The sequence below is a fragment of the Oncorhynchus nerka genome, linkage group LG24, assembly GCF_034236695.1.
Source record: "Oncorhynchus nerka isolate Pitt River linkage group LG24, Oner_Uvic_2.0, whole genome shotgun sequence".
In the NCBI taxonomy this organism is placed as follows: Eukaryota; Metazoa; Chordata; class Actinopteri; order Salmoniformes; family Salmonidae; genus Oncorhynchus; species Oncorhynchus nerka.
In genome coordinates this window covers 23,778,504-23,799,459 of record NC_088419.1, presented here as the reverse complement: position 1 = coordinate 23,799,459, position 20,956 = coordinate 23,778,504, and the positions used below count along the sequence as shown (strand labels likewise).

The window sequence follows — 20,956 nt, the reverse complement described above, 5'->3', positions numbered from 1 at the left end:
ACAAAGAATATTCAGTTCTTACTGAATGCATTTCTTGGAGCTACTATTCCATAGGCAACATACTCATTAAATTCAGGTTAATCAACAATTTAACGCAACAGAAATTCAACTGGACACACTTTATGTTCCGTTGGAGAGAAAAAGACGCATGCAACCTAAGCGGTTATAGCGCTTTGCCGACATTAGGGGGAGCCTGCAGTCGATCTCAGAGCACCTAGTCTGAGCAGAGCGGTTTGAATAGGGGACAATACTGACGTCATGGACTTTCTTTCCACTCACGGAAAAACAAAGTAGGCTGTCCGCGAGAGTGAAGCGGTGAGAATGGAGCGCTGGAATCCACAGGAATAATTCGCGTCTCGAACTGCTTTAAAACTTTAAAAACTCTGTAAACAAACATGGATACGTGTAGACTTGGCTTCATACTACTCTACTTTTCAATTCTAAGTGTTGGTGCTCAATTCACGGCAGGTAAGGATCTATAAACCTTTCTGTGAAAAACTATAGACGCGGAGCAGGGGAAAGTTGGTGGTAATGTTTGAGTTGCAGTAATTTAAATCAAGGTGTGCGTTGTTACATTTTGTTGATCCGGAAAAAAAGTGATATGCAAAATATACCTTTGCAAATTATGTTAATCTTTCTGATATTGTTTCCCGAATCAATACTTCTCAATCGGGTCCGATTCCTGCCGTGGCTTTATTGCAGGGAGACTAATAGAGAGCAAATTTGCGTACAAAATATACGGTTACGTCCCAGAATGTTGACTGGTCCTTGAACGAAAGTATTTGAGTCCATCCTTTCGTGGTTGCATGCATCCGAATGTAGCATGTTTGAGAAGTTCTCGGATCCATGATTTCTGCTTGATCACAACATTGAATTGGTCTGTATGGACACTTCGATCATGTTACCTGAAATATGGCATGGTATGGTTGTACAGTAATGAGCAACAATAAAAACTGAGATGGAACCATACAATACAGAATTACAAACTTACTCTCGGGTTTACATTTATTTTTGTATTCCTCGCAATGCTTTTCACCTTCAGTTACAACACTTTTATCTAAATTGACAAAACTGTTGTTCTTCAATAAGTTCTTAAAATAAACCACTAGTTTTAATGGTCAAACGACGTATTTCTTGTCGTCTAATGTATACGCTTACTACTAGACTATTTGGAATGGTCAAACATATGTATTTTTTCTCTTGTGTAAATGAAATCCCATACTGTTGACGTCTCCTCTCATACCCTGTCCCAGGGGCCTTGGAAAAACAGCAGGAGAGGGAGTCCTGTTGTCTATAAACATTTAAATTGCGAATTCCAACGAAACCTGTGAAATGCTATCTGTCATTTTAAATATATGTAAATTAAATTTCCTCGAAGTACCAATAATAGTTGATCACTCATTTGCATTGCAATCCGTCTCTTTTAGTTTTGAAAGAATTAGCACGTTTTTGAAATAATCATTCCATGCAGTCTTTTAAAAATTGTATCATCACTGTATGTCTAATAAATGACTATGTATTTCCCTGAGCCTCCTTTTGCCATAAAAAAAAATGAAGCTCAGTCTGATCTTCTTGGCCTGTTATTACATATTTTTATTTATTTACTTACACAGCCCTGATTGGCAGATAGGATCATCTAGAGCCTACCCGCTTACACCTTCATAGTAGGAAGATGCATATGCAAATAAAAGATGACTAGTCATGATTAACTAGATCTGATTGTGAGGTCATGATCTGGGCCAAAAACTCCATTCCACCTAAACAGGATGAAATTCCAGGATTTTTTCCCCAAACGGCCCTTACACAAAAATGGTGATTTTAATAATCATTTTCACAATTTCAGAGTGTTATTTTGACCTCATAGAGTGTAAGGGGCGGCAGGTAACCTAGTGGTTAGAGCATTGGGCAAGTAACCGAAAGGTTGCTGGATCGAATCCCCGAGCTGACAATGTAAAAATCTGTCGTTCACACCTGAACAACGCAGTTAACCCACTGTTCCCGGTAGGCCGTCATTGTAAATGAGAATTAGTTCTTAACTGACTTGCCTAGTTAAATAAAAAAGTATCATAAAGTGAAACTGTAAAATCTCATGCACTGCCCCTTTAAGAATCTGATTTGTTCAGATATTTATCCCATAATCATTAGCCACTGCCTCTATTCCCCTTTTTATTGCTGATTAACAGAGGCCCTCCATAAGTCTTCCTCTACAAAGCGCATACACACATTCCTTACCTGCATCATCAGACTAATTCACCACGGGGGGGGGGGGTACAGCTGTTTTTATTCATCAGAAAGTCTTAACCATGGATTAATACATTAGAGTAATCAAAAAAATAGGATGGCAAATTGCACATTTTGGAGATTGATTTGTAAATTATGTGATTATGCTGGTGTTATTAGGAAATGAGCTAGAAGATCATTTTACATTTCATAAACCAATGCTGCTCTGCGATGAAAAGACACAAATCGGTGTGCTAATCCACTTATATATTTTCTGTTGCTTCCATCTGGCCGCAGCGCAAATGGACAAACCGGTGAAGGGTGAGTTACTGAGCTGTGCTATCATTCGACAGGAGCCCCTGTCCTGATTCAATGTGACCTGATGACTCCTGGCTGTTGTACTATGCCACCTTGAATGCGCAATATGGTCTCTGTGCAGCTGTCTCACTGTAGCTCTGTTAATGGCCCTCTCTCCAGAAAAGGCTAGTTCTGCTCTCACAAGATTTGGGACAATAAACCACTGCATGTAAGAGGTTAACTCGATTCTTTCTTGTAAAATAGACACTTTGCTTTGCTGGCTACAGTTCACATGAAGTTGGCCAAATAGTACACATTCATTTAGTTGTGATGCGTGTGTGTGTGCAATAACATGAAATAACTCCAGTTGTTACAGAGTCTTTTTAAATGATATTGATCTGCAGTTACCATTTAGTATTTTCTTTGTAATATCTCTGTGGTTGCCTAAGTAACAGAGTAGCAAACTAATTTATTTGCTCACCTATCAGAGAATCAGGTGTGAATGACTCTTGGGAGAGATGGCCATTAATCAAAAGGTAGACGCTGCAGGAGAGGAACAGCTGTTACTGGGTGAGATGTATTCAAAATGGACCCCTAATTAGAAGAACACTATTCAGGCTTTCATATGGTCAGTCAGTACTAGCAAGAACAAGCCTAACCTCAGTCTTATTGGTTGATCTGACAAACAATTAATTGTAATGCTTTTATTTCCAGTACCTTTTGTCTTTGATCTTTGTGCACAGGAGAGTGAGTATTTTCAGTTGCTCCAAGGCCTAATGGGGTATCCTTCACTACATCTCAGCTTCCAGTTTTTCATGCACACAACTTTTCCCAAGAACATGTTTACTGCATGCTTTGTCCAGTGTTTCCATCTTGGTCTGGTTTAAAAAAGGCAACATGGTTTCATAAAACGACCATGCCCCCTCAGTAAAACATAGGTCATGGTAGACCATGGTCAAGTGAGTGAGGCAATACAGAGGAACATCTACCCCTTTCTGTTCAATAACAATAAGACGCCTCTGCTGACGACTCAGAGCAGCACAAGGAGTCTTATATCTTAGTTTTATTAGACTACAGGTTAGGCGACAGTGAGAGAAGTTGCTTATCTTAGCACCTGCGAGAGAAATGTATGTATATTTTATGTGTAGCCTCAACAAAATCTATTTGCAGCATGCAGCCAGGTATTGTTCCCTTCATTTTCTGAAGCTTTAGATTATGCATGGTGAATCAATACCTGACAAAAATGTGTCAAGTGATTTTGCAACGGTATGGATTTTAAATGTAGTTTTCCTCAAAATCAGCAGCCTCTGTATCATTTCTCTTATTTATTTATTCAGACTTGCACTTGTAAATGTTTTGTCAGCATGTTATCCATCTACCAGTTTTTCTTGGGATTACAAATTAATAAGCAAGTTTGTTCTTGTTTTAAACCCGACAGATGTGTTAAACACAGGCCTACCACCTTGAATAACGCATCCAATGACCCTTTTACCATACACCATCAAATGTCTGTGGTTTTTCCAAGGCCCTGGGCTCTAAGTGTTTATTTGGCCCCAGGAGGTACCCACTCAGACCGATATATTCTGAACCGGACTAATAGGAGATTTTAATTCCTGTTCAGGCTAGAGGTCGACCGATTAATCGGAATGGCCGATTAATTAGGACCGATTTCAAGTTTTCATAACAATCGAAATCTGTGTTTTTGGGCGCCAATTTGCCGATTTTAATTTGACATTTTATTTAAAAAAATAAAAATACATTTTTTACACCTTTTATTTAACTAGGCAAGTCAGTTTAAGAACACATTCTTATTTTCAATGACGGCTTAGGAACGGTGGGTTTTCACCTTGTCAGCTTGGGGGATCCAATCTTGCAACCTTACAGTTAACTAGTCCAACGCAATAACGACCTGCCTCTCTCTCGTTGCAATCCACAAGGAGACTGCCTGTTACGCAAATGCAGTAAGCCAAAGTAAGTTGCTAGCTAGCATTAAACTTATCTTATACAAAACAATCAATCATAATCACTAGTTAACTACGCATGGTTGATGATATTACTCGATATTATCTAGCGTGTCCTGCGTTGCATATAGTCTGATTGAGCATACAAGTATCTAAGTATCTGACTGAGCGGTGGTAGGCAGAAGCAGGCGCTTAAACATTCATTCAAACAGCACTTTTGTGCGTTTTGCCAGCAGCTCTTCGTTGTGCGTGAAGCATTTCTGTTTGTGACTTCAAGCCTATCAACTCCCGAGATGAGGCTGGTGTAATCAAAGTGAAATGGCTAGCTAGTTAGCTCGCGCTAATAGCGTTTCAAACATCACTCGCTCTGAGCCTTGCAGTGGTTGTTTCCCTTGCTCTGCATGGGTAACGTTGCTTCGATGGTGGCTGTTGTCGTTGTGTTGCTGGTTCGAGCCCAGGGAGGAGCGAGGAGAGGGACGGAAGCTATACTGTTACACTGGCAATACTAAAGTGCCTATAAGAACATCCAATAGTCAAAGTTTAATGAAATACAATTGGTATAGAGGGAAATAGTCCTATAATTCCTATAATAACTACAACCTAAAACTTCTTACCTAATATTGAAGACTCTTGTTAAAAGGAACCACCAGCTTTCATATGTTCTCATGTTCTGAGCAAGGAAAATAAACGTTAGCTTTCTTACATGGCACATATTGCACTTTTACTTTCTTCTCCAACACTTTGTTTTTACATTATTTAAACCAAATTGAACATGTTTCATTATTTACTTGAGGCTAAATTGATTTTATTGATGTATTATATTAAGTTAAAATAAGTGTTCATTCAGTTTTGTAGCAATTGTCATTACAAATAGATTTTTTTTTTAAATCGGCCGAATAATCGGTATCGGCCCACTACAACACGGGCTCTAGGCCCTTTGTAACACGCAAGACAAGAAAGGCCTTGTGGAGTTGCACTTGAAGCTCTGCATGGGAGCACAGTGATGGTGTGTGTCTGCTCTGAGCATGCATCATTCTCCTGTCTATTTGGGACATGGAGAGATGTTCTGCAATTGTTTGTGTTCCGGGCCCCGGTGAATGTCTCAGACCCCAGTTATCCCCAGTCTTTGTCATCACAGCATTTTGGAGATTAAATCCGTCATGGCATTTTTGGTGGTCTATTCTGATGCCTGCCCTTAAGCTTCTTTTGAAAGCTGACTGGACTTTTCCTAATAGGAGAGTGGGAGAGAAAAAGAAACCTATGATAGATTACATTTTTGGTATTTTGGCTTTTTTTGTTCTGGTTGGAGTGTTTAAGGAGATCTAGTACTGCTACCGAGTCAATGTGCAAGGGTACAAGGTGGTTGAGGTGATATGTACATGTAGGTAGGGGTAAAATGTATTAGGCATTCAGGATGGATAATTATTAGAGTAGCAGCAGCATATGTGAAAGTGTGTGTGTGTGTGGCATCAATGTGTGTGTGAGCGAATGTAGTCTGTGTGTGTTGGAGTATGTGTGAGTGTGTGTGGGAAGAGTTCAGTGAGTGTGTATAGAGCCGGTGCAAATAAAAAGGGGGTCAATGCAAGTAGTCAGGGTAGCCATTTGATTAACTGTTCAGCAGTCTTGGGGTTAGAAGCTGTTCAGGAGCCTTTTGGACCCAGACTTGGCGCTCCGGTACTGCTTGCCTTGCAGTAGCAGAGAGGACAGTCTATGACTTGGGTGGCTGGTGTCTTTGACAATTGTTAGGGCATTCCTCTGACACCGTCTGGTAAATAGGTTATTTAAAATATTCTTATGAGGGAGCCAAAATCTACAACGTCCGCTTTACTTTTAGTGAGACTAGGCAACAAAGATGGTACTCCAAATATGGCTATTAGAGGACAAGGCTGCAGGTCAATGTCTAGAATTTTAGAGAAAGTATTAAAAATAGGATGACAAATACTCAGTCAGCTTAGAACACACATAAAATATATGAGTGTGGTCTGCCGGAGTGAATGAACATCTATCACATGTCATTCGTGTTTGGGAGGAATTTACTCCGTTTTTCTTTGGTGTGAATGTGATTTTCTGGATTTTTGTTTTAGATTCCATCTATCACAGTTGAAGTGTACATATGATAAAAATTACAGACCTCTACATGCTTTGTAAGTAGGAAAACCTGCAAAATCGGCAGTTTATCAAATACATGTTCTCCCCACTGTATATATACACTGCTCAAATAAATAAATAAAGGGAACACTAAAATAACACATCCTAGATCTGAATGAATGAAATATTCTTATTAAATACTTTTTTCTTTACATAGTTGAATGTGCTGACAACAAAATCACACAAATGATCAATGGAAATCAAATTTATCAACCCATGGAGGTCTGGATTTGGAGTCACACTCAAAATTTATGTGGAAAACCACACTACAGGCTGATCCAACTTTGATGTAATGTCCTTAAAACAAGTAAAAAAGGCACAGTAGTGTGTGATGCCTCCACGTTCCTGTATGACCTTCCTACAACGCCTGGGCATGCTCCTGATGAGGTGGCGGATGGTCTCCTGAGGGATCTCCTCCCAAAACTGGACTAAAGCATCCGCCAACTCCTGGACAGTCTGTGGTGCAACGTGACGTTGGTGGATGGAGCGAGACATGATGTCCCAGATGTGCTCAATTGGATTCAGGTCTGGGGAACGGGCGGGCCAGTCAATAGCATCAATGCCTTCCTCTTGCAGGAACTGCTGACACACTCCAGCCACATGAGGTCTAGCATTGTCTTGCATTAGGAGGAACCCAGGGCCAAACGCACCAGCATATGGTCTCACAAGGGGTCTGAGGATCTCATCTCGGTACCTAATGGCAGTCAGGCTACCTCTGGCGAGCACATGGAGGGCTGTGCGGCCCCCCAAAGAAATGCCACCCCACACCATGACTGACCCACCGCCAAACCGGTCATGCTGGAAGATGTTGCAGGCAGCAGAACGTTCTCCACGGCGTCTCCAGACTCTGTCACATCTGTCACATGTGCTCAGTGTGAACCTGCTTTCATCTGTGAAGAGCACAGGGCGCCAGTGGCGAATTTGCCAATCTTGGTGTTCTCTGGCAAATGCCAAACGTCCTGCACGGTGTTGTGCTGTAAGCACAACCCCCACCTGTGGACGTCGGGCCCTCATACCACCCTCATGGAGTTTGGAGTTTCTGACCGTTTGAGCAGACACAAGCACATTTGTGGCCTGCTGGAGGTCATTTTGCAGGGCTCTGGCAGTGCTCCTCCTGCTCCTCCTTGCACAAAGGCGGAGGTAGCGGTCCTGCTGCTGGTTTGTTGCCCTTCTACGGCCTCCTCCACGTCTCCTGATGTACTGGCCTGTCTCCTGGTAGCGCCTCCATGCTCTGGACACTACGCTGACAGACACAGCAAACCTTCTTGCCACAGCTCGCATTGATGTGCCATCCTGGATGAGCTGCACTACCTGAGCCACTTGTGTGGGTTGTAGACTCCGTCTCATGCTACCACTAGAGTGAAAGCACTGCCAGCATTCAAAAGTGACCAAAACATCAGCCAGGAAGCATAGGAACTGAGAAGTGGTCTGTGGTCACCACCTGCAGAACCACTCCTTTATTGGGGGTGTCTTGCTAATTGCCTATCATTTCCACCTGTTGTCTATTCCATTTGCACAACAGCATGTGAAATGTATTGTCAATCAGTGTTGCTTCCTAAGTGGACAGTTTGATTTCACAGAAGTGTGATTGACTTGGAGTTAAATTGTGTTGTTTAAGTGTTCCCTTTATTTTTTTGAGCAATGTATATATATAGCAATGTATATATATATATATATATATATATATATATAAATATATATATATATATATATATTTATATATATATATATATATGCCCATCGTCTAAATTGTGGCATTTAGTGGGGCGAACAACAAAATGCTTTGCAGTTGACTAGTTAATTCAAATGCTTATAACTAAAGTGTATGAGACTATTTTTGGCAGTGTGGAAAAGAAGGTCCAATAATTGACTGTGATCAGATTACTTTATAGTCATTTGGAGATATTGAATTACTGAATATGACCTACATACAAGCTCAGTACCTCAGATTGCAAATGCTCATTCCTATTGAATGCCATGCCGTCTGCTCCTTGTGAATGACTTTTCTTTCTGTAGACATGTCTGTAGTTAATGGTTGAGTGTGTGTAGTCGACATGCTGCTACAGCGTGGAGCTGCTGTGTGTGTGATTGACACACAGTGATCTACCCCACCACCACTTCCGTCCTCCTATCTGTCTCTCAGGTGGAGTCAAATTTCCATAAATCAATCAATCAGCAGTCTGAATATCATCTGCCTTTAACTGCTCTATACCTGTGTCTGAAACCTCCTGAGGAATGAAGTCTCAACGTCATATTAGAGTGGAATTCTCCCACAGCCAAAGCAGCTCAGGGCTGAAAACCGATAACGAAAGAAGATTGTTGCCTTTTCTGTCTGAGAGGCTTTATGTTTACCCCTCAGTACATGTCTGTCTGGCACTATACTTGTCTGGATTGTTTTACAAAGGTAAAGTTAACAGTACAAACCAATTGTAATTTAGGTAATTTATTATGTAGCATTTGATGTTTGACAGTTCTTCATCTTTATTTCCTCAATGTATCATTATTTCCAAGAAAATAAATGGCATTGTTAATATACTTAATCTGTTTACTGTCATTTGTAAAACCAGACAACAAAGCTTTAAGATACACATGATCCTCATGATCACTTTTGTTGTGTTATTTGTTGAATTTAAAAGGGAGGCTTTTCAGGAAAGAGGATTTGGTTTTTAAGGCAGCGCAAATTAATGTTAATGATATAGATTTGAATCATAACCCCTGTGGCCCCTCCCACCTCCCCCAGTCTTTTTAATGCGTTGATGTTAAGCAGACCCCCCCCCCCCAGGACACCCCCAGCACTTTCCTTACCCACACACGTACTTATGGAGCATTGCCTAGATTACCCCGCTCACCCACTCATAGCTGTATACAGAAAGTAATTTTTTAATGTACTTTTTCAAGTTTTGCCTCAAGGCAAATGTTATGATAGGTCTTGGTAAATTATGTGCACAGTTAGTCAGAAGCAGTAAACTGGACAGGGAAGAATGTGCTCTTGATGTAGAATAAGTTAAGATAGTCTGCCTTTGTATATCTTGGTGAGTTATGTCCAGAAGAGATATGCTTACTGTATGAATAACAGAGCCCATGGGATGTTTGTGTCCTAGGCCTCAGTTTATTTTCCCCCCTCTTGTGTGGTATATATGATGACGTTTGAGAAAAGTAGTGCCCCCAAACTCCTCTCCATGCAACTCCTAAAAGGCCCCCAACTGATTCCAGTATTTGTGTTCCCAAGGTCCACTCAGGACGTCCCCCCCCCACATGTGGTTTAGGTTAACCAGCTCTGTGGGTTTGAACTGAAATTAACAGGGTCATTTGGGTAAAGCCAGCCATTTTGAAGGACGGAACACTGTATATTTCTGGGATAGACTAACCTTTATTCTGGAGACATGACAACTTGATTGTAGATACACAAAGGGGGGGAAATAGTGGTTCCTAGCCCATACATGTACATTCTCCTCATCTGACATAACATGGGGCTGAATTTGAAGCTGTCAGACGCAGCTTGGCTTAAAGCCTCATTAGTATTCTGAATGGAGGTGCGGGTGCTGGAAGTTCATCCCTTGTTTGTCAGTGACATCATTTATATCCAGCTGAGAACTTTGAAAGGGTCAAGGTAACCCAGCAGGTTAACATTATCTCATGGCAGTCCATCTCTAATGAAGAAATGTGAACATCTACAGCAGCCTAGAGATGAGGGTTAAATAGCTGTGATTCTGCTGCTTGGGAGAAGCCCAATCGGATTACCCAATCAGAATTATGTCGCTTGGAAAACAATGGCTTTGCCACGCTTAATGCAATGTTTCAAAGGTAGCTCAAACTGTGTGTGTTGATGATGATGGAATAAAAAATGATTATTTTCACCGCTCTATTTGAAATATAATCCTGAAAGCAGTGTAATTTTTTCTAGCTCTGTTTGTATGTTAATTCCTGAAATCCTTTTCCAATGGGGTGTTTCTTCTCCATGGATAACATTGGACTGTTGTTTCTCCTACCCCTCCTAAAGGCTGAAAACAGGCAACAGAGGAGCTGAGAAGCAGAGAAGGGAATATTTCATGTATATTGTTTCAATCCAGCATACCTCTTTGTGGATTGCCAATTCAGCAATCTTTTTGACCTTGCTCCTTTGTTCTGTGTGTGGAAATAGGAACATTTTTACTTTCAAGGCATTCCAAGTCATCTTTTAAAAAACAACACAGTTTTTAGGTATTTCTCAGAGGCTGTCTTTATCCTTGTTTTTGTCTGTGAGAGTTTGTCTTCTCTGTCAGGTTCTTTTATTAAGAGGTTAAAACAATTGTGCAGAAAAAAATCTGAGGTAGAGAAATGGAAAGCATCAAACTGTTTTAAGAAGGTGATAAATTAGAGCAAAGTTCAGAGTAAGTAATACTTCAGGGTCCTGGCATTTCTGTGCCTGGGCCTCCACTCTCCATTAACATTGGCCCACATTTAACCTCGGAGTGTCATTAGGAAAATCACTCACCATTCACTGACTTGCCCTCCTCAGAGTACTTTTACACTCGATTAATCAGGAAATTGGCCTCTTCCTTTTCTCATTCTCTGTCTGGGCAACGTCAAGCTTGAAGGTAAGGTTTGTTGCTCAAACTATTGTTTGCGCCAGTTTGAGTTGTGTCAAGCACATAAAACAAATGCCAAGAAAAGTCCAAAGTGAGCCAATGCTTTTCTAACGTCATTGCTGGTTCAAAATGTTTACTTGTCACGGAGCTTAAAACTGAAAACCACTAATGCTTGACATACAGTGCATTCTGAAAGTATTTCGACCCCTTGACTTTTTCCAGATGTTATGTTACAGCCTTATTCTTAAATAGATTAAATACATTTTCTTCTTCATCAATATGCACACAAAACCACATAATGACAAAGTAAAAAATTATTTTATGAAATTTTTGCAAATTTCTAAGAAAATGACTGAAATGTCACATTTACATAAATATTCAAACCCTTTACTCAGTACTTTTGCTGAAGCACCTCAACAGAGATTACAGCCTTGAGTCTTCTTCGAACTTGAGCTCAGGTGCATCTTGTTTCCATTGATCATCCTTGAGATGTTTCTACACCTTGATTGGAGTCCACCTGTGGTAAATTCAATTTATTGGACATGATTTAGAAAGGCACAAACCTGTCTATATAAGGTCCCACTGTTGACAGTGCATGTCAGAGCAAAAACCAGCCCATGAGGTCGAAGGAATTGTCCTAGAGCTCCGAGACAGGTTTGTGTCATGGCACAGTTCCTGGGAAGGGTACCATAACATTTCTGAAGCATTGAAGTTCCCCAAGAACACAGTGGCCTCAATCATTCTTAAATGGAAGAAGTTTGGAACCACCAAGACTCGTCCTAGAGTTGGCCGCCTGGCCAAACTAAGGAATCGGGGGAGAAGGGCCTTGGTCAGGGAGGTGACCAAGTACCCGATGGTCACTGATAGAGCTCTAGAGTTCCTCTGTGGAGATGGGAGAACCTTCCAAATCAAATGTATTTATAAAGCCCTTCGTACATCAGCTGATATCTCAAAGTGCTGTCCAGAAACACAGCCTAAAACCCCAAACAGCAAGCAATGCAGGTGTAGAAGCACGGTGGCTAGGAAAAACTCCCTAGAAAGGCCAAAACCTAGGTAGAAACCTAGAGAGGAACCAGGCTATGAGGGGTGGCCAGTCCTCTTCTGGCTGTGCCGGGTGGAGATTATAACAGAACATGGCCAAGATGTTCAAATGTTCATAAATGACCAGCATGGTTAAATAATAATAATCACAGTAGTTGTCAAGGGTGCAGCAAGTCAGCACCTCAGGAGTAAATGTCAGTTGGCTATTCATAGCCGATCATTAAGAGTATCTCTACCGCTGCTGCTGTCTCTAGAGAGTTGAAAACAGCAGGTCGGGGACAGGTAGCACGTCCGGTGAACAGGTCAGGATTCCATAGCCGCAGGCAGAACAGTTGAAACTGGAGCAGCAGCACGGCCAGGTGGACTGGGGACAGCAAGGAGTCATCATGCCAGGTAGTCCTGAGGCATGGTCCTAGGGCTCAGGTCCTCAGAGAGAAAGAGAGAATTAAGTGCAACACTTCCTAAAGTACAAACATCTCTGCAGCACTCCACTAATCAGGCCTTTATGGTAGAATGGCCAGACGAAGCCACTCCTCAGTAAAAGGCACAGGACAGCCCGCTTTGAGTTTTCCAAAAGGCACCTAAAGGACTCTCAGACCATGAGAAACAAGATTCTCTGGTTTGATGAAACCAGATTTAACTCCTTGGCCTGAAGGCCAAGTGATGTCTGGAGGAAACGTGGCACCATCCCTACAGTGAAGTATCATTGCTGAAAACCTGCTCTAGAGCGCTCAAGACCTCAGACTGGAGCGAAGGTTCACCTTCCAACAGGACAACGACCCTAAGCACATAGCCAAGACAGCGCAGGACCGTCTTCAGGATAAGTTTCTGAATGTCCTTGAGTGGCCCAGCCAGAACCCGAGGAAACATCGGTGGAGAGACCTGAAAAGAGCTGTGCAGCGACACTCTCCATCCAACCTGACAAAGCTTGAGAGGATCTGCAGAGAAGAATGGCTGAAACTCCCCAAATACAGGTGTCCCAAGCTTGTAGCATCATACCCAAGAAGATTTGAGGCTGTAATCGCTGACAAAACTGCATCAACAAAGTACTGATTAAAGGGTCTGAATACTTATGTAAATATGCTATATCAGTTTTTTTCTAAAAACCTGTTTTTGCTTTGTCATTTTTGCTTTGTCATGGGGTATTGTTTATACATTGAGGGGAAAAAACACAATTTAATCAATTTTAGAATAAGGATGTAAGGTAACAAAATGTGGAAAAAGTCAAGGGGTCTGAATGAACTCCATGTAAGTGGATGCGGCAGAGGACTTTGGTGACAGATTAAACTCTTTCTCAGATCCTTTGCAAGTAGCTTGGTTTTGGATGCCACCTGAACCTGCCAGTGCTGTGATCGTATTGGGTCTTTGATGTGAGCACATGGTTTAGTCAGTCTCTCCTCTCCTCAGAAACAGGACATGGTTCAGGATACAAGATCACAGTTGTCCTCTCAGTGAAGTAGATTAGCAGAAGTGTTGGGGAATTATGATGAATCAAACATAACTGAGGATCTTTACTCTGTAATCAGTTCCTCAATCCATCTTTGTCAAGACTTGGGAGTGATTTCAATGTTTTCTCTCCAATTGCTTTTTCATGCTAAGAAAACACTGTTTCCCTGTATGAACACGTCATGGCAAGTTACTTTTAGGGGGAGGGTGGTTTAAAACCCATTCCCTATCCATGCAGCTTATCAGGTCTTCCCAAAGTGTCCGTGTGCCTTCTTGGCTCTTGTCCACTTCTGTATGTTGTGGGCCAGAGTCACTCTGTGTCAATCGAAGGCGCACAGAACCAAGAACACTAATCTCTCCTTTGATAGAGAGGGGTTTGAGGGGAGGACTCTGTTGAACACTAAAATACTTTGCACCATAGGCTTGACATGGGAAATGACATTTTGTAGTTTTGTGTGTAGAATTTTACATCAGCTTTTTGTTCATCCTTATCAATACAAGTATTCCTATGATTCGTCCTTACCAACTCGTTCACCCAGAGCCTGTTGTTATGTGTGGGGGGTTTTAATCACACAAAGGAAACACTTTCATTAATAAGACCCCCATTCATTTACCCATGTGCATGTCATAGTAGGCTTTTTTTGAGTAGTTTGTGCCATGTTGTTTACATTGATGCGTCTTGGCAGGTATTTCATTGTAAGACTGTGGACTCCCAGGCCTGACAGCCTGTCTTAATGAGGAGGCTGTCTGAACTGTGGGGATGATACGGGGTGACAGAGTCTTCCAGGGTGCATGCAGGGAAGTTGGAGGTCTGTTCTCGCAGCCCCTGTGTATGTGATCCTTCATATCCCCCGTCAGAAACTCTGTCAAGGGCGGTTAGCCCAGATCTCTTGATTGATTTCCCCCTTTTCTCCTGCTTGATGTATCACCAAATTGTTTTAACTAGTGTGATGGAAAAGGCCTTTCTATCACCTTCCTGTAGGCGGAGGAAGTGATAAACCGAGATGGCTAAAACCTGACTTCCTCCCACATATTTCCAGGTCTCTATTAATATTTGATTGCCACCTCAGCTGCAATGCGTAATTACAAATATCTTTGTATTGTGACATTTGACCCCCAGGTAGTTCATATTTTTTTTACTGGGCATACACTGCGGCACACAGTTTGCTCAAGGAAATTGTGTTAGTGATTGCCAACACAGAGCCAGAGGCAAATTCCAGGGAGTGCGGATGGCAGTTATGCTATCAAATGGCGATTTTTAACACAACATATATTTTTGCTCAAGTGGTTCAACTATTATAGACGGTGAAATGTCACTGTGGAAAAGTACGTTATTTGAAGCACATTGAAATATTTCAAAATAATGTCTGGCTTTACTTTGGTTTGGCCATTGTCAAAGTGTTACCTTTGCAAAAACATTAAATTATATATGCTATCCAATTATATTTGTATTCAAACATAGAATGTGTTAATATTTAGCTCTGATTCATGAACCCTCATAGTGTCTGCAAAAAAACTGTCAGTCAAAGCCTCTGGTAATAGATAAAAACGTATTTTGTGAATAATTTGTTCTTTATCCATAAACTATGCTCTATATACATATATGATCTATGCATCTCTCTATAAGGATCCTATAATTTACCTTTTTAAAATGTATTCTATATGTAATTCTATGACTGAGGCCAATGATCACTGTGGCTCTGTGTGTATGCAGGCAGCGATGGTAGTATACACAAGACACCCTTGTGTAAATCCCCCCAGCCAGCCTAGTGTGGCCCTGAATTTAAAGGCTAATCTAATAGACAGTGATGACTCTGTGTAAGTGGAGGGTCTGCTAGTGTTTCTGTCTCTGCTGCTTACTCACATATTTTGACAATTCAAAGCCCACAATGAATGTTAATTACCCTTAGTTTAACCTCTAACCTCCTGAAACGTCCACAGAATCTACAAAATGCCACATCTTACTTTGCTGAAAACGTCTGGTTGAATTGCTCTGTGGCTGAAGAGTGTTTTTGGAGATGTAGATTTTATTTAAATGAACTGTCCAGTGTTTCCAGATTTCCATGAAATATGACCTATAATTTATTACAATATAAATTAAGTTTTCCTTACAAAAAATGTAATTAAGTATGGTAAAAATGTGCTTTTTCTGTGTTGGAATGGTGAGGTCGTACTCCAACAACAGAATGGTGTGGGCATATACCCCCCCCCCTTCAATTTATACTTTGGTCACATACGAACATAGGATGAGTCAACAACATTATTTTGGTATGAGTTAACAGAATGTTGAAAAAAAAAAATATATATATATATATATTTTTATTTATATCTTGTTTCATCGCTGCAACTCCCCAACGGGCTCGGGAGGCGAAGGTCAAGTCATGCGTCCTCCGAAACCTGACTTGCCAAACCACGCTTCTTAAAACCTCTTTTGGCTGCAATCCTGTTACCGGGATGATATGACAACAGCCACTAAAAGTGCAGGGTGCCAAATTCAAAACAACAGAAATCTCATAATTAAAATTCCTCAAACATACAGCAATCTTCTACTGTTTTAAAGGTATTCTTGTTGTTAATCCCACCACAGTATCCGATTTCAAATAGGATTTATGGCGAAAGCACCACAAACAATTATGTAAGGTCAGCACCTGGTCACAATAAAACAGCCATTTTTCCAGCCAACGAGAGGAGTCACAAAAACCACAAATAGAGATAAAATGAATCACTAACCTTTGATGATCTTCATCAGATGACACTCATAGGACTTCATGTTACACAATACATGTATGTTTTGTTTGATAAAGTTCATATTTATATAAAAAAATCTGAGTTTATATTGGCGCGTTACATTCACTAGTTCCAAAAACAGCCAGTGATTTTGCATAGCCACATCAATTCAACAGAAATACTCATCGTAAATGTAGATGATAATACAAGTTATACACATGGAATTATAGATATACCTCTCCTTAATGCAATCGCTGTGTCAGATTTCAAAAACACTTTACTGAAAAAGCAAACCATGCAATAATCTGAGATGGCGCTCAGAACAATCAAGTCAAAATACCCGCCATGTTGTAGTCAACATAAACCATAAACTATTTGCTAAATATTCCATTACCTTTGATGATCTTCATCAGAATGCACTCCAAGGAATCCCAGGTCCACAATAAATGCTTGATTTGTTCGATAATGTCCGTTATGTCCAATTAGCTACTTTTGTTAGCGCGTTTGGTATACATATCCAAACGCTCGTTCTGGTCAGCGTTACGTCGGACAAAAACTTCAAAAAGTTATATTACAGGTCGAATAAACATTTCAAACTAAGTACAGAATCAATCATTAGGATGTTTTTAACATTAATCTTCAATAAAGTTCCAACCGGAGTATTCCTTTGTGTTTTCAGGAGCAATGGAACGCAGGTCGCTATCATGTGCATGACGAGAAAATGGCTGACTGCCAGACACCTGACTCATTCTGCTGTCATTCAGTCCCACGCACAGTAGAAGCCACATTCAAATTTCTATAGACGGTTGACATCTAGTAGAAGCCCTAGGAAGTGCAACATCATTAATATCGCAAGCGGATTTCAATGGGAACTCAAATCAAATGTATTTATATAGCCCTTCGTACATCAGCTAATATCTCAAAGTGCTGTACAGAAACCCAACCTAAAACCCCAAACAGCAAGCAATGCAGGTGTAGAAGCAAAAACTGTGTTGAGTACATACCAACCTCAGATTTCTCACTTCCTGTTTTGATTTCTCTTCAGGTTTTTGCCTGCCATATGAGTTCTGTTATACGCACAGACACCATTCAAACAGTTTTAGAAACTTCAGAGCGTTTTCTATCCAATACTAATAATAATATGCATATATTAGCAACTGAGACTGGGGAGCAGGCTGTTTACTTTGGGCACCTTATTCATCCAAGCTACTCAATACTGCTCCCAGCCATAAGAAGTTAACACCCACAAGAATAACCTGGAAGCCAGCCGCACCAGTGTGCCGGAGGAAACACCGTTCAACTGACGACCAAGGTCAGCCTGCAAACGCCCAGCCCGCCACGAGTCGCTAGAGCATGATGAGCCAAGTAAAGCCTCCCCGACCAAACCCTCCCCTAACTCGGACGACGCTGGACCAATTGTGCAACGCACTATGGGACTCCTGATCACGGCTGGTTGTGACAGAGCCTGGAATCAAACCCAGGTCTGTAGTGACGCCTCTAGCACTGCGATGCCTTAGACCGCTGAACCATTCGGGAAACCCAGAATATTAACATTTAAAAGTGAGAAACCCAAACCCAAAGTCATTTTGCAACTCAACCCTCATTCTGGTTTATTTTGCCTAACATGCCACACAAATGTAGACTTTTTTTAATAGTACCTATGCTCCAGACATCCATGTTGTAGTTTAATATATGTCATGGAGGTATGTGCATGCTCTGTCTGAGTATGAATACTTATTTTTAACACCAAGACAAAGTTTCTTGTTGAAAGTCAAATTGATTTGGCACTTGAGTGACACAGATGCGTTATTGGGGTCAATAGCCACCACTTTATCTCTAGGATCGCTGCAGATTCATGTGATGAAGTGGGAAAGAACAATTCATAGAGGTATTTCAGGGTAATGGCATTGCTCAGACTATCCGTCTATAGCTGTATTGGACATTCTACACCCCCCCATTCCCACTGAAGTAATTGTGACAGGTGACACACTTAAACTTTGACACACATTTGCCCATGGTGTCACTGATGGAGAAAACAGAGTTGGGGGAGTTTGAATATTGTTTTTTTAGATGAGTTGAATCATTAGCAGTCAGGATTCAAACATGTAGTCATAGCAATTGGACGATCTCTGACTGCGTGTTGCCTTCCGCCTTCCTGGCTATGTGCTGTCGTTAGCATGGCTGAACCTATGGCTGACAGTAGTCAATTACTCTGTGAAAATGAAGATGAATTGATGACGCAGGTCACTCACGCTGATTCACAGTGAAATCATCAATGCCGACTCATCAGATGCTGTTACCCAAATGAAAGGAGATCACAGGCTAATTGAAATGAAAGCAGTTAGTTAAAGTCCTAAAGTAGTTTTGTCAATGTTTTTTTTAAATCAGGTTTACTGTTCTACTCTAGAGTTGATCTTGACATTTTAACATGAGCATTTTAATTCATAATTTGTTTTTATTCTGTTCGATTCTACCCGTTACTGGATGGTCTTGAATATTAACTTAACGGCAACTCTTTCGTGATGTTGCCGTGATTAGCATCACAGAGTAAAGGGCAGTCATTCAGTATATTAATGTATTGTTTATATCTGCCTGTTACAATACTCAATAATTTCCTGCATATTATGCCAGGGCTTGCAAATTTGACCAATCACTGTACTATTTCCACATAAAACAGTCAAATCATTGACCTATAACTGACCAATCACCATGCTACAAAAAGAGGGATCGCAAATTCCACCGTTCACTGCATATTTACTGCATAATATAGACAAAATCATTGCATATTGCATTGTAAAATGTCAGAATTGACGCATCAGGCCTTGCTGTAGTTTTTGTTTTAATGCCTCAGGTGCTATCATAAGTGTTGTTGTCTTATGGGTGTAGCCAGTGTCTGAATTGAACAGGTGAGGTTCTGGAGATAAGAAACCTATTAGTTGGCTTTGATGGGTGCCCTTATTAAGGTCATCTCCCATGGCTGTGGATCCACTGGCACGGTGGCATGGTGACACCAGTGGAGAGGGGGTGTGGGCCGAGGCTGTCACCTCAATGCGTCATCCTCCTGTGCAGATTTCAGTGGACATTATACCATCAGCCTGGCTCATTGTTGATGCTCCCTTTCTGTGATTTATAGAGCCATACTGGAGAGGAGGCTTGTTATGAGGCCTGGGGTCACGTGTTTAAATGCGGATGGATCTAACCCTCTGTGCCTTGGTCACCATCACAGACTCCTGCCATTTGAAGCCATTTGACTTACCATAACCGTTGCATTTTAGACAACTGGTTATGTTAATGGTATAAATTACAGAACAATAACATTTGCATACTTTTATCTGCAAAGTACAGTCTCTGATCCTTGAACTGAAGCATAGTCATAAATTCCTGTAATTTGATATTTTATATCAACATTATTTGAGGGGTAAGAGGCAGCCGGTCTCCAGCTCGTCTCCGTGCCCTTCTCCATACACTGGCAGCTTGCCTGCCTTCATGCCCGACTCGGTACTATGCTGTCCAGTGGGTGATGTATGGTGTGGGGCGGCCATATGGGGCTGGGGCTGGAGGGTGGTGAACAGGGGGTCTAACCAGATGGCCCACAGCCCCCCCCCCCTCCCTAACTCCCAGAAGACGGACCGCAAATGGCATCTTCACTCTAATGACCCTGATGGCTTTACTTCACCAGAGGCACTTTCTCTGCCCCAGGATCTCTCCTCCAGGTGCCCATGCAGGAAATGGAATCAGATCCTACACTCATCATGTTAATCTGCATTTCTCCGCTTCACATGCAAAGTACAAGGGCATAATCTAAAAAATCGAAAGAGTACATTTAAAATATATATATATATATTTCTTTCTTTGCTCCCCCCACTGAGCTCTATTGCTCAGCCCATTGGTAACTGCTCGGCATCTGACCATAAGGCGCTACAGAGGGTAGTGCGTACAGCCCAGTGCATCACTGGGGCCAAGCTTCCTGCCATCCAGGATCTACAGTTGAAGTCGGAAGTTTACATACACGTAGGTTGGAGTCATTAAAACTCGTTTTTCAACCACTCCACAAATTTCTTGTTAACAAACTATAGTTTTGGTAAGTCAGTTAGGACATCTACTGTACTTTGTGCATGACACAAGTCATTTTTCCAACAATTGTTTACAGACAGATTATTTAACTTATAACTCACAGTATCACAATTCCAGTGGGTCAGAAGTTTACATACACTAAATTGACTGTGCCTTTAAACAGCTTGGAAAATTCCAGATAATTATGTCCTGGGTTTAGAAGCTTCTGATAGGCTAATTGACATTTTTTGAGTCAATTGGAGGTGTACCTGTGGATGTGTTTAAAGAACTACCTTCAAACTCAGTGCCTCTTTGTTTGACATCATGGGAAAATCTCAAGAAAGCAATTTCCAAATGCCTGAAGGTAACATGTTCATCTGTACAAACAATAGTACGCAAGTATAAACACCATGGGACCACGCAGCCGTCATACCGCTTAGGAAGGAGATGCGTTCTGTCTCCTAGAGATTAACGTACTTTGGTGTGAAAAGTGCA

The 20,956-nt window shown here is 41.3% G+C and overlaps 1 protein-coding gene across 9 annotated transcripts in view; it reads left to right on the top strand.

The window, feature by feature from the left end:
* The first annotated feature begins 269 nt into the window (after window positions 1–269).
* The window catches only part of LOC115107700 (receptor-type tyrosine-protein phosphatase kappa), a 164,249-nt gene continuing 143,562 nt past the window's right edge, over window positions 270–20,956 (top strand). For 6 of the 9 annotated variants that reach the window (XM_029631239.2, XM_065008731.1, XM_065008732.1 and 3 more), the window contains exon 1: window positions 270–468. In XM_029631239.2, the coding sequence (XP_029487099.1) occupies window positions 396–468 (73 nt within the window). In that variant the 5' untranslated portion in view covers window positions 270–395. The remainder of the gene's footprint in view (window positions 469–20,956) is intronic. The other 3 variants (XM_029631243.2, XM_029631242.2, XM_029631237.2) reach the window with 1 other exon arrangement.